Here is a 14,790-nt window from a genome sequence, read left to right on the forward strand (position 1 = left end):
AGATTGACTTGGGATAACGCCATTATTCCAAGAGGCTATATTCCCAAGCCTCTCTCTGTGAATATTGAATAAAAAGCAGTTGGTAAGGACTTTTCCTTGTCTTATCCATTCCTGACGCACCAGACCAGGAGGAAAACAAGAAAAAAAATATTCTGAATCCCAGAAGCCAGAACAGCAAGAGGGATCTGGCTTCTGGGATAGCCTCTTGCTGTTCTGGCTTCTGGGGTAGCCACGCGAAGCCTCTCCTGGGCAGCAGGATGAAGGCTCCCCCTGCCCGGAAGAGGCTGCGCGTGGCAGAGCTGCCCTCTGTCCCTTCCCCCACCTCCCACAAAAGCCAGGGATAGCTGTGTGAAGCCTCCACCGGGCAGCGGGGTGAAGGCTCCCCGCTGCCCTGAGGAGGCTTTGCGCGGCTAAGCCAGAAGCTAGAACAGCACTCTCGCTGTTCTGGTTTCTGGGATAGCCGCGCAGCCTGCATTCGCTCCATAAGATGCACACACATTTCTCCTTACTTTTTAGGAGGGGAAAAATGCGTCTTACAGAGCGAAAAATACGGTAATCTGATTTCAGCGTACTACATCTTGACGCAAGGACTCGGTTCAAAGACGGGCCTCCCTTTTTCCTGCATCTTCCAAATCGCTCCTTTCAGCATCCATTAGAAAAAGATCATCTGAGCGGGGAGATTATTGTTGCGTGTGTCTGTGTTTTGAATCTTCTGTGTCTTGTTTTAGATATTCTGTGTCAGACAACGGATCCCTTCATATACATTCAGCGCACGTTACGGACACGGGGCGCTATCTTTGTATGGCAACCAATGTGGCTGGCACTGAGCGCAAGCGAATTGACCTGCACGTCCATGGTAACTATGCACTTCTACAGATAAGCATACGAAAGAAGAGTATATGTGTTAACAGTCTCATTTCCCTTTATCTGAATAAATGAGATTGCTGGTCTTTGTGTTGGTTTGCTGTTTCTCCCAATGCCATCTTCCAGATAAAATCTGTCATCTGTATCATGAACATGTCAGTTTGCATTTCTTGGTGCAGAAAGTATTGATCTGATGTGTAGAGATCTTTCCTATTCTAATTAATTCAAGAGGGTTCTGGAAGCTTCTCTGTGTGAAAGAAACAAGCAGAAGGTTCATGATGTTTGGGTTATTCCTTCAGAGAAGCCGAGTATAGCTGGTTTAAACTGGCTTTGTTATCTCTTTCTGACAAGGTCATGTTGACTATAAAAGTAGGGCCAGAAGGACCCTGGGTTTTACTTTTTTCTATCTTTTAAGTTGTAAGTTCAGATTTTTGGGGATTGAATTACAAGAGGATCTGTCCTGGAGTGTCAACACAAGGGGGCTTGTGAAGAAGGCGCAGCAGAGACTGTACTTTTTGAGAATTCTAAGGAAAAACCATCTTCCGCAGAAACTGCTGCTTGCCTTCTATCACTGTGCCATTGAGAGCGTGCTCACTTATGGCTTATGTGTGTGGTACGGAAGCTGTACTACCCAGGACAGGATGGGGTTGTGCAGAGTTGTTAAGGCAGCAGAGAGCATTGTTGGCTGCCCACTCTCCACCTTAGAGCAGATTTATGCCACAAGGTGCCATAGGAAGGCACTGGACATAGTAAAAGATCCATCGCATCCTGGTCACTGTCTCTTTGAGCTCCTGCCGTCGGGACGGAGATACAGGACGATGAAGACAAGAACGAGCCGTCTTAAGAACAGCTTCTTCTCCAGAGCGATCTCGGCCCTGAATGGGAAGCCTGGACTTTGAAAGTCATCTATCTTCCTTGCTGTACTATACTGTATTGTTTTAATTAGTGTTTTTATGGAGCAGTCAAGTAATTTCGTTGTCCCTGAGAGGGGGCAATGACAATAAAGATATTATTATTATTATTATTATTATTCATTCAACTAGTTTTTATTATTGCTTGTTAGCCACCCTGAGCCCGGCCTTGGCTGGGGAGGGTGGGGTATAAATAAAATGTATTATTATTATTATTATTATTATTATTATTATTATTATTATCTCCTTTCTTTCCCACTCTGTGGTGTTCTGTATAAAGTATACTTAGTGTTAAGGTTTAGTTTTATTATAAGTTATTGTAAGTTTAAGTTAAGTCTGCTGCAACTGGATTTCTTACGGACAGGGGCCAGTCCTTAATGTATTGGATTTGTGACCATTGTGCTCATTTGCATTCAGTGGCAGTAAAGCTCTGCTGGATGAAATACAATTGCCTCTGGTCTATTTTTTGGGAATCCTGCAACGTGTGTTTAAGTTTTTGCTCTGCTGACTATACATTGGAGTTCTGCTCTGGGTCAATATTGAGTAGAATTCCATGACAGAACATTCCCTGCATTCAGATTGTTCCTTATCAGTACCTTGATAAAGACTGATGTGTGTGCATGTGCTTTTCTCCACTAGTTCCTCCATCTGTTGCTCCTGGTCCTGGCAACATTACAGTAACTGTGAATGTCCAGACCACCCTGCCATGTGAGACCACAGGGATCCCTAAGCCAGCAGTAATCTGGAAGAAGAACGGACACCTCCTTAATGTGGATCAGAGTCAGAACACATTCAGGTGAAATATGCTATCTCTGTTGTTTGTGTCGAGCCATTAGCGCATGGGTAGGCAAACTAAAGCCCGGGGGATGGATCCGGCCCACTCACCTTCTCAATCCTGGCCATGGACGGTCCAGGAATCAGCATGTTTTTACATGAGTAGAATGTGTCCTTTTATTTAAAATGCATCTCTGGGTTATTTGTGGGGCCTGCCTGGTGTTTTTACATGAGTAGAATGTGTGCTTTCATTTAAAATGCATCTCTGGGTTATTTGTGGGGCATAGGAATTTGTTCATCCCCCCCCCCCAAATATAGTCCGGCCCACCACATGGTCTGAGGGACAGTGGACCTGCTGAAAAAGTTTGCTGACCCCTGCATTAGTGCTTACACTGCACTTTGTAGAGAGAAAACCAAAAAGTGATCATTCAGTATGGATTTTGGCAATGGGGAATTTATATTTTCCCATTTGTCTTGTATTTGAGAATTGCCTAGACTCAACCCAAACAATTGCAACAAACCCTTCATTAAAGGTATTTCAAAGCAATCGGTCACAGTCTTTGGCAATGCTTTGTGTCTCTTACTCTTATTAGACAGTGTAATAAAAACTGCCTTGTCAAATTGCTTAGAATTCCTGCAGCAACTTTCATTCAGAAACTTCATTATGAAAGTGCATTTTACACCTCGGCAGTGGCGTAGCGTGGGGGGTGCAGGGGGGGCCAGGCGCACCGGGCACAACATCTGGGGGTTAGGGCAAATCCACGGGTTAGGGGGCGCAAATCCACGGGTTAGGGGGCGCAAATCCACGGGTTAGGGGGCGCAAATTTCTTGCCTTGCCCCGGGTGCTGACAACCCACGCTACGCCACTGCACCTCGGCAATGTTAGATGGCAGCTGCAAAGACCACAGGCTGCTTCTGGTTTCTGAATTATTTGGGGGATGCTTTCGCCTCACATGATGCCAAAGAGCCTGATTCTAAATTCCAGGCAAGGTACTCATGCCTAGGTAGATAAAGAGAAGCCTAGACTCTTTTTTATAAGTTTGTTTTTCTTAAAGACTGGAAAGGAATTTGTTGGGATATTTTAGGAGGTATAGGATAGCCCCTCTGAAAATCCAAGCCAAAAATAATTTTGGATTCCAATCTATGTCCTAATGGTTATTTTTAGGTCTGCTTTGCAGCCAATCCAAGGACCTGTAAACAAACCCCTGTGTTGCAATATAGACAAGCTGAACAAAATAACACAACACGATGGCCAATAACAATGGTACTAAACACTATATTTTTAGACTAATACAAATGATCAGAAATTGCAACCAAAGTCTCTAAATCTTCTTCACCAGTCATGGTAGAATAATTCAAAAGTTCAATATATACATAATCTGTCACCAAATGTCGCCGGAACAGAGTTTCCGCGTAACCAATCTGTTTCGTTCAATGCTTCATCAGCCAGACTTGTAAGAATTAATATGAGAAGGATGCAGTTCAATTTCTTAACAAGCCAATCTTGCTTTAATAGTCTCTCCAACAAGAGTAACTGTTTCATTCTGGTGCTGTTGCAACTTTAATTGTCTCTGCTGATTACAGGTTGTTAAAAAAAGGTAAAGGGACCCCTGACCATTAGGCCCAGTCGTGACCGACTCTGGGGTTGCGATGCTAATCTTGCTTTACTAGCCGAGGGAGCTGGCGTACAGCTTCCAGGTCATGTGGCCAGCATGACTAAGCCACTTCTGGCGAACCAGAGCAGCGCACGGAAATGCCATTTACCTTCCTGCCAGAGCGGTACCTATTTATCTACTTGCACTTTGAAGTGCTTTCGAACTGCTAGGTTGGCAGGAGCAGGGACCGAGCAACGGGAGCTCACCCCGTTGCGGGGATTTGAACCGCCAACCTTCTGATTGGCAAGTCCTAAGCTCTGTGGTTTAACCCACAGCGCCACCCCCGTCCCTTACATGTAAGTAGATATAAATGCTGTAGAAAATATGCTCTGGATCAGTGCTCATGTGATACTGTAATCACTGATCACATGAGCACTCATTGATCAAGATTGGCTGATGAAGCATTGAATGAAACAGATTGGTTATCCGGAAACTTTGTTCCGGTAACATTTGGTGACAGATTATGTATATATTGAACTTTTGAATTATTTTGAATTATTCTACCGCGACTGGTGAAGAAGATTTAGAGACTTTGGTTGCAATTTCTGATTGTTTGTATTAGTCTAACATAGTGTTTAGTGCCATTGTTCTTGGCCATCGTGTTGTGTGATTTTGTTCAGCTAATCCAAGGACCTGAGCAGATCAAAGGATTCCCAGAGGCCACTGATGTCATCATTCTTTTGCATTGATCATGATCAATCTTCATCCCACAAATTTGGCCTGATTCCCACTTCCCTATATCATGACTTCCTACAGCAGGGATGGGCAAACCCCAGCCTGCAGATGTATCTTGGTCATTGCAGGGGGTTGGACTAGATGACCCTTGTGGTTCCCTTCCAACTCTACAATTGTATGATTTTAGGCCAATCCTGATAAGGACCTGGCCCATGGGGCCAAAAAAGGTTCCTCGCTCCTGTTCTAGGGCCAAGTTATTGGCATGAAGTTGGCAAAGGCCAAATCCAGATCAGTTGGACATAAGACTGTGAATATTCTGGAGCTCAATCCGAAATGAATCCTTGGGAACCACGTCTCTAAATCTTTCAATAGAATCTGAATTACTGTGGGATTTGGTGGTAATGCCTGCCCCCTAGGCCAGGGTTTCCCAAACTTGGGTCCCCAGCTGTTGTGAGACTACAACTCCCATCATCAGTGACCACTGGTCCCGCTACCTAAGGATGATGGGAGTTGTAGTTCAAAAACAGCTGCAGACTCCAGTTTGAGGAACCTGGCCGTTGAAAATGACTTGGAGGTGGTGTATGAAACGCTTTGCAGCTTAGTGTCACTACAGTTTGCTTTCACTTTTGAATGTCAGCATTGGGATAGTATTTATTTCAGCAACTTTAGGGACTGTGGCATTTCTACTCAAACACAGCAATGAGTTTAACCCCTTTCTCTTTCTGCAGGCTTCTGTCTTCAGGGTCACTGGTAATAATTTCTCCCACCGTAGACGACACTGCGCTCTACGAATGTATGGTATCAAATGAAGCAGGCGAGGATCAAAGAGCAATTGCTCTCATCGTACAAGGTACAGTATTGCGGCACTGTCAAAATATCTTCATGGGAGCTCTATGAGGCCATTGCTGTGCGGAGAGACGGTGTGTCGAGGAAGTGTTAGGAAGGGAGCTTTCAATGTTCAGCTCTGGGCCCTTCTGATCCATTCAGTTACAAAACCTTTCCTCCTTTCTGCACAAAATAAAGGTCTGTGACGTTAACATATGAGAGTGCTGGAGGTGAAATAGTTAAACAGGTTACCCAATCAGAACCCAGGGGGGTGGAGTCAGAGGGACTATAAAACCAGCTCTGGGAGGGGCGAAGGGGGGAGTTTGTTGGGATTTGGGTGGTTGGATGGAGTGGGAGTGCATTGGGATAGAGTCTGTGGGTAGGTTGAGTTAGTGTAGTGAAATAAGCTGAGTCAGGAACAGTTAGGAGCTAGGAAGACAAGTAAATAACTGAGAGGTGGTTTAGTGAGTGAGAGCAGGTAGCGGAAGTTATAGGTCTGGATAGGCACCCCATGAATGTAATTGACCCATACAGTTTATGAAACCACATGCTTGTTAAACTGCCATAAATAAACAGAAGTTTATGATCCAATTTAACCCTGACTGGACTCAGTATTGTACCAGGTAGGGCCTGGGTGGTGGCAGCGAGAAATAAAGTGGTGGCACAGGGATCAATAGGCAGTGAACATCCGGGGACCCTGTGTGATCGCCACAGGGTCAAATGACAAGTGTGTCATGAATCTCAGCCCCTTCGGTACAGCGTGGTGTGCATGTGTTTTGCAAATAGTGTAGCACTCCCAATTCAAATTGGGACACTAGTTTGGGCTGAGGTAGAAGTTCTTTAAGCCATTGCCTCCGGGCCATGCCTACAGTTTCCATTGCCAACATGTGTCCCACTGAAATAAATTCGCTAGTTTTTTAGCAATACAAGTTGAAAGTGAGGAACCCCAGATCTGACTTGGACTTACTGTCTAAGCCAGGGGTCGGCAAGGCTTATCTTGCCTGGGCCGGTTCACTGCCACAGAGCCCCCTCTGTGGGTTGGATTGCGGGTGCGCGTGAGTGTGCACGCCCGCAATTCCCGGTGCCTGCACCTGCGCCGATGCGATTTCCAGCACCGCGAAAGCGAGTCCCGGCGCTGCGCCGGTTTAGCGCAGCGCATGGGGACTCGCTGAGCGGGCGGCTCGGTTTAGGGGCGGCTCGGGGGCCGGTAAAATAACCCCTGTGGGCCGCTTGTGGCCGATGGGCCTTAGGTTGCTGACCCCTGGTCTAAGCAAAGGGTTAAAGACTCCCTGCTCCATACACTAGGATTCTAATCTAGCTTGAGGGCCTGTTGTTTATAGCTATGAAACAAACTCTTGTATGACATGTATTGTATTGTATTGTATTGTATTGTATTGTATTGTATTGTATCGTTGTATGTCCCTCAGTTTGTTCTTATTCTGCTGGCCATTTACTGTAGTTCATCCAAGATAACATCACAACAGTGTGAATGATCAGTAGTTTTATTTTCCTTTATTTTCCTTACTTTAGTGCCTCCATCCTTGGCAGATGAAGCCGCAGATCTATTGGTAACCAAGTCATCTCCAGTCATGATTCCCTGCAGTGCCTCGGGTGTTCCTTCGCCCACAGTCTACTGGACCAAGAATGGAATAAGGCTTCTTCCTCGAGGAGATGGCTACAGAATTCTGTCTTCAGGTTTACAATGATTCTGAACCCCTCCAGGAATTTTATATTCATGTATTTAGGAGTGTTCATGACAACGAGTGGTATTAAAGAAGTCGATCAGCTAGTGCAAGGATTTCTGCTTGTGTAATGGGAGTTTCCTTTCCCTTTCCCCTTCTTGTGCCCTCCTCAGATCTGCTCCGAAGGATTAGGGGCACGAGGAAGGGGTACAGTGAGAAGAGAGGGAAGGGAAGTTCTGTTGTGCAACCCAAACTCCTTACAGTAGTGGATCTGATTCAATGGATACCGCTTGCTTTCATTTTCAATTCCTTAAAGGATGCCATCATGCTTTGGCTGAGACTGCACATTTTTGTGTCGGGTAATTTCAGTTTCCAAATGCTGGGCTGCCATTTCTCCACTGGAAAGAGGCATCAAGAGGGTGTGATTTGCATAAGAAAAAAAAAAACTGACAGGAGGGAATGGGGTGCTTAATCTTTCCCAGGCCCAGCCACCGTGTCTCTGCTGGTCTTCCTCCCACAGCTGATTTTTCTTCCATCCAGCTTCCAGAACCATTTTTGTGTGCGATGGGAACCCAAGTGTGGAATCCTGCCATGAGAAAAAATGGAGGGGTGGTGAGGTGAATTTGCAGGGGGAAAGTGGGGTTCAGGGCAAAGCATCTCTGCCCCCGGCTATCCAAATGAGAAGTGACAGCCAGACCCTTTAGATATGCAAGTTTATGAGTAACGTCGTTCAACCCAAGGACTCCAGACATAAACCAAAATATTCATATGCCTAAGAACTTCACACTGCACTTTAAACTCCATATCTATGTATTTTTGTTGCTTCCTTTCCATCAGCGTTCTAGTGAACTTTGCTGCCTTAGCCTTGGAATGTAGCTGTGTCCCAAAAAGAAAGAGGATAGAAGAACCTCTTTCTATTACACCAGAGCCTTTTCGTTAAAGGAGCCAACGTTAAGGAAGGCATCCATGAGAATGCTTTTGCTCCACTCCCAATGACCAGTGTCCACTAGCTGGTGTGCCAACTTCACTTTCTCAAAGTGCCTGGCAACTTAACTTGAACTGCCTGAGAACTGCAAGCCCCCCCCCCTTATCACTGTTGAGCTACCGTATTTTTATGTGTATTGGATGAGGTTTTTTGACTCAAAAATCACGTCCAAAAAATTGGGGTCGTCCAATACATGGATAGTGGCGTGGCGGGGGGAGAAGCGGTATGCTGCCAGCCATTCAGTTGGCAGGAGTGTGGCTTCCCCTGATGCTGCAGCGAGTGGGGAGCGATCTGTGGGGTGCTTCTTGCCCATAGCTGGGGGGGGGGGGAGAAGCTGTGTGCCGCCAGCCAGCCAGCCAGCCAGCCAGCCAGCTCTTTGATGGGAGCACAAATTCACCCAATGGCACTGCACATGGGAAGCACTTCCTGGATCGTTCCCCATGCGCGGCGGCATCGGGGGAGGTTGCGCTCCTGCAAACTGGATCTAGGGAGTGTTTCCTGCCCGCAGCTGCGTGGGGGGAGAGGCTCAACAATTTTGGGCCATCTCCCCTCATTTTCTCAAAATTTAGTCCCCCAAAATGGGGGGAAAGGTCTTATACAAGGGGGCGTCTTATAGATGGAAAAGTACGGTATTCCTGCTGCAGCATTCATCTTTAAACTTTCCCACCTATTCCTGCAGGTACTATTGAAATTGCTGCTGCGCAACTGGACCACGCGGGAAAGTACACTTGCACTGCGCGGAATACTGCTGGCTCTGCCCACAGACATGTGACTCTTCATGTACAGGGTGAGGTGGGAACTTGTATATTTCTTGCCTATCTGAAAGTGAACTATCGCCCCAGCTAGGGCTGGATTAAAGCATGCCACTGTTTGAGGCAAACAAGCAAAAGATGCCCGCATTCTCCACCAGGCCCTAGCTCAACACGGCCACTTCCCATCGTACCCCCAGCCACTTTCCTGCTCGCTTTCCCTGCCCAGCAAGCACTTTTCCCAGTCTCAGCGCCACGGTGCCTTTTTGTAAATTTGGGGAGCTGAGCAGCAACTTGGTTCCTGTTAATTCATAATTTATTATGGTCAGAGACCAGCTCGAAAAGCACAACTGGGACAGCTTTCACAAGAATAAAATATACGTGTAAAGCAGTGTACAACAGCAGCTTAAAGATTCAAATCTAAGATGAGCGCATATACACGCAAAGACCTAAAAATTTGGGCTACAAATTGGCCCTGACACCCTGGAGACCGACTTTGACTGTTTTCCTAGCGAACTAATTTGTTTTTGGGGGTGGGTGGGGTGGGTGGCTGGGGGTCCTGTTTTAAACAGTCATGTTTCCACTTCTGGGACCTCCTCTTTTGGCAGCACTGACCAAAGGCCTGGTCTTAGGGCTCCCCTTCAGGGGCTGCTGCTACTGTAGCTGCTACCACCAGTATCAGTCAGTTGCAGCCCAATCCCTCTCATCTTGCCTAATGGGCAGCTTATCTAGCCCCACAAGTGAATTGGAGGTGTCTCATAATAATAATAATAATAATAATAATAATAATAATAATAATAATAATAAAAATAATAATAATATTTTTTTGTACCCTGCGCATCTGACCGGGTTGCCCCAGGCACTCTGGGCAGCTTCCAACATGTATAAAAGCATAATATAATATCAAACACTAAAAACTTCCCTATACTGTACACTGCTGCCTTCAGATGTCTTCTAAAAGTTGTGTAGTTATTATTTTTTTAAAAAAGATATTTATTGAAGTTTTACAAAAACATTAAGTTTACAAAATGAAAAAAGGTCATATAAAAAGAAAAAGATACAAAAAAGAGAACATAGAAAAATACATGAAAAAGAAAAAAGAAGAATAAAAAGACAAAAGACAAAAGACAAATAGCTAAAAAAGAATTAAAAACAAATCCGTTTTTTGTAACTTTGAACTCGTTATCTTATTTCCTTGGCCTCCTCACACCTCCCCTTTTTGTATTCCCATTTAAATAATCAAATCAGCAAATCCTTACCCTCTTTCGTTTATCTTAACACTGTATCTTAACATATTATAACTCTATATTTTCATCCATTATAGTTATTTATCTCCTTGACATCTGACAGGATCTTAGCTCCTGCCCAGTTCCCCCAAAGCACATCAACATCACTTCAGGCATTACATCTGCAGAGATTTATGGGCCCTATTTGACTAACCAGATGCGTTAGCAGAAGCCAATGCAAGGACTCTTGCTAATACAACTTAGAGTCTCTCCTCTCCTTCCCTCCATGCACCCCCCCGGCAAATCCATCTGGGGGGGTCTGGGGAACCTCAGAACTGCATTGGGGGGGACAGAGGGGATTATTCCATCTGGCAAGTAAAAATGCTTTTGCTGACAGACCAATTGCCTTAGTGTGATGTTGGACTCCACTCTGTGTTAGAATCCTTTAAAATGGGCTTGTTTTGAAATGAGTCATTCTGGGCTGGGCCGGGCTTGAAGACAGAGACAACAATCAAAGATTTTCTAGACAGTGGTACCTCTGGTTAAGAACTTCATTCGTTCCGGAGGTCCGTTCTTAACCTGAAACTGTCCTTAACCTGAGGTACCACTTTAGCTAATGGGGCCTCCCGCTGCCGCCACCGTACGATTTCCATTCTCATCCTGACGTAAAGTTCTCAACCCAAAGTACTACTTCCGGGTTAGCGGAGTCTGTAACCCGAAGTGTTTGTAACCTGAGGTGTATGTAACCCGAGGTACCACTGTATTGGCAATGGTTGATCCAACATTAATTAATACATCTACGTATTATAACATGGCTGCCAATATTTGTGTTTATTCATAATATAGTTTGTGAAATGGGGATATTTTTCTTTTGGTAGACAACCTGGTAGGGATATGTAATAATTATTGTAAACAGCTGGGTGGACCAGTAATCAGACCTTTTCTGTGCTCCTCTGAATCTTAGAACCACCAGCTATAAAAGTCCAACCTGGAACGCTTGATGTCATTCTCAACAGCCCAATTCTCCTACCATGTGAAGCGGTAGGCTCACCACGTCCTAAAATAACATGGCAGAAGGAAGGGGTCAGTGTTAACACCACAGGTATCTTGTTTTGCTTTATAATTTCCCGTTCTCCTAAGAGCATTTAGCTACATACAGTTGAAAGGGAATTAGTGCTGCAGTTCTGTATCCTAAGAAAGGATATATCGTATTTTTCACTCTATAAGATGCACCAGACCACAAGACGCACCTAGTTTTTGGAGGAGGAAAACAAGAAAAAAAATATTCTGAATCTCAGAAGCCAGAACAGCAAGAGGGATCGCTGCGCAGCGAAAGCAGCGATCCCTCTTGCTGTTCTGGCTTCTGGGATAGCTGCGCAGCCTGCATTCGCTCCATAAGATACACACACATTTCCCCTTACTTTTTAGGAGGGAAAAAGTGAGTCTTATAGAGCAAAAAATACGGTACTTTAAAACAACCCCTAGAGTTCATTCACACATGCGTGGTCATCACTGTGAGATTGCAGTATCAAGCAGCGCATTCATGTGAAATCTTTCATCTTTATCATTTGCAAAACTTACAAAATTTTGAGCGAGTAGTTTCCAAGCAGAGTGTGGATAAAATTATAGATTAAATGTGGCAGAAATCTATAAAACGATTAAAATCAGATATACATATAGTCGTCATCACCTCACCAAAAACAAAAACAAAATCAATAAAACTTTTTTTTTAAAAAAGGTAACTAAATCATGTGTCTGAATAGTTTGCTGAAACAGAGAGGTTTTCTGCAGGCAAGTAAAAGAATATAGTGACTGTACCTTCCCAGTGTGTTTACGCCAAGGAGTTGCTGTCACTCCAACGGAACAATTCCTCACAAATGCAGTGCCAGTTTCACAGATCAAAGTGATTGAATAGTCACATTATGAGGCAAGGTGATTCCTTGAGTAAACTGGTCCCAAGCCATTATGGGCTTTATATACCAATAGTAAAGCCTTGAACTTGGCCCAGTAACCAGTCAGAAGCCAGTGAAGATCTTTGGACACAATTATTTTCAGTTGAATCAATCCGCACATTTGCCTACCAGTTACCAAATGTACATATGCTTATATGGAAACCTGTTCTAAGATATGCCTGTTGCACCTCTTTTTTTTTTTTTTAACTGAATGAAAGGAGAGTTCACAACCTTTCTAGTAAACCTATTTCTCCAGCAAACTATTTTTGTAGAATCTATAGCAGTCCTAATATTTCTCTACTACTGTGGTCTTCTTTAATACATAATGTGCATGTGTTCCAGGGGATAGTTATACCATTCTCCCCAGTGGCAGTTTGCAGATTGCAAAAGCTGCTGCTGAAGATGCTGGAACTTATATTTGTGTGGCTCAGAATCCAGCAGGTACTGCCCTTGGGAAGATCAAACTGAAAATCCAAGGTAAGTTTTGCAGTGAGCTGCAGCTTGTTAATAATATCTGGTGTTATCTTGGAACGTATCTGATGTACCTCTAGACTAGGGGAGAGCAGCTTTTTCTTTCTGTTGAGGGCTGTGTTCCCTCTGGGGTCACACACGGCCTAGTTAAGCATGGAATTTGCTCCCACGAGTGGTTGTAATGGCCACTGACTTGGATGCCTTTAGGCAAATTCGTGGAGGGATAAGGCTATCAGCCATGATTATTAATTAATTAAACTCCACCCATTTGGCTGAGTTTCCCCAGCCACTCTGGGCAGCTCCCAATCAAGTGTTAAAAACAATACATCATTAAATATTAAAAACCTCCCTAAACAAGGCTGCCTTCAGATGTCTTTTCAAAATAGGATAGCTGCTTATTTCCTTGACATCTGATGGGAGGGTGTTCCACAGGGCGGGTGCCACTACCGAGAAGGCCCTCTGTCTGGTCCCCTGTAACCTCACTTCTCACAGTGAGGGAACCACCAGAAGGCCCTCAGCGCTGGATCTCAGTGTCCGGGCTGAACAATGGAGGTGGAGAAGCTCCTTCAGTTATCCAGGACTGAGGCAATGGCTGTATTCCACCTCCACCGTTGGAGGGGAGAGTGATACTGCACTCAGGTTGTGGTTGTGAGCTACCCATGAGCATCTGGTTCACCACAATGAGAGCAGAGTCCGGGACTAGATTTTTGGCTCGATCCAGCAGGGCTCTTGTTATGTAATTTGTCAGGGTCAGGAGTCCAAAGGGGAGGCATGGATAGGTGAGGCCACCTGCTTTTCTCTTTCTGCTACCTCCTCTCCCATTTCCCTCCTTCTTGCCAGGAGTTGCATAAAACTTGTGAAGTGACCTTTATCTTCTTAACCTTCCCTAAGAAGTACATCATTAGAGCCTCAACAAGGGAAAAAAAGAGAACAAACAGGAGTACAGTGGATGCTCAGGTTGCGAATGTGATCTGTGTGGGAGGCACATTTACAACCCACAGCGCCATGTCTGCAGGCGCAGGTTGCAGGTTGTGATTCGGCGCTTCCGTGCATGCACAAAGTGCCATTTAGTGCTTCTGCGCATGCGCGACCGCCGAAACCTGGAAGTAACCCACTCTGGTACTTCCGGGTTTCGGCACGTCCATAACTCGAAAAAACGCAACCTGAAGCGTCTGTAACCTTAGGTATGACTGTATAGTTCTGCAGACAATGCCTGCTTTTGTCCTCTGCCCTTGAGAAAAAGAGATGAAATGAAAAGTCAGGTGCCTGATGCACAGTGATGAATAGGGTTGGAAGATGGAGTTAGCTTAGAGAAGCAACAGTTTGTGAAGTAGTATAGGGAATGTTGTTCCACTGCCTCCTAGCGCTGCCGATTAAAACAATTGATTCATTGTCTACCAGTTCCTCCAGCTATCAGATCTCACCCGGAAGAATACGTGGTGGTTTTGGATAAGCCTGCCACACTGTTGTGTGAAGCAGATGGCTATCCGGCTCCTGAGATCGTGTGGCATAAAGATGGACAGCAGGTCACAGAGTCCTTGAGGCAGAGAATCCTCAGCATGGGGTCTTTGCAGATTGCCTTTGCTCATCCGAGCGACACCGGCCGTTACACATGCACGGCTACCAACGTGGCTGGAGCAAGCAGCTCGAGCATGGAGCTCACAGTGCTTGGTAAGCATAGCTGGAAGTGGGGAACATGCATTGGCTATTAATCATGGTGGAAGCAAGTATGATGGATGCAACCAGGTTTGTTTGTTTTCCACAGTTTTAATTAGCTGTTCCCCATATCCTCCTGCCAACCTAGCAGTTCGAAAGCACGTCAAAGTGCAAGTAGATAAATAGGTACCGCTCCGGCGGGAAGGTAAACGGTGTTTCTGTGCGCTGCTCTGGTTCGCCAGAAGCGGCTTAGTCATGCTGGCCACATGACCCGGAAGCTGTACGCTGGCTCCCTTGGCCAATAAAGTGAGATGAGCGCCACAACCCCAGAGTCGGCCACGACTGGACCTAATGGTCAGGGGTCC

General features: G+C 45.3%; 1 protein-coding gene across 4 annotated transcripts in view; it reads left to right on the top strand.

The window, feature by feature from the left end:
• HMCN1 (hemicentin 1) overlaps positions 1-14,790 on the top strand; it is a 313,634-nt gene that overhangs the window by 257,587 nt on the left and 41,257 nt on the right. For all 4 annotated transcript variants that reach the window (XR_014549512.1, XM_083620076.1, XM_083620077.1 and 1 more), the window contains 8 exons: positions 729-856; positions 2,415-2,571; positions 5,608-5,729; positions 7,235-7,399; positions 9,051-9,158; positions 11,311-11,448; positions 12,641-12,775; positions 14,171-14,440. Coding sequence is in view for 3 of the 4 variants with exons in the window: in XM_083620076.1 (XP_083476202.1) it covers positions 729-856; positions 2,415-2,571; positions 5,608-5,729; positions 7,235-7,399; positions 9,051-9,158; positions 11,311-11,448; positions 12,641-12,775; positions 14,171-14,440 (1,223 nt within the window). In the remaining variant the exon portion in view is untranslated. The remainder of the gene's footprint in view (positions 1-728; positions 857-2,414; positions 2,572-5,607; positions 5,730-7,234; positions 7,400-9,050; positions 9,159-11,310; positions 11,449-12,640; positions 12,776-14,170; positions 14,441-14,790) is intronic.

Source organism: Podarcis filfolensis (assembly GCF_964270895.1).
Source record: "Podarcis filfolensis genome assembly, chromosome: 6".
NCBI lineage: Eukaryota > Metazoa > Chordata > Lepidosauria > Squamata > Lacertidae > Podarcis > Podarcis filfolensis.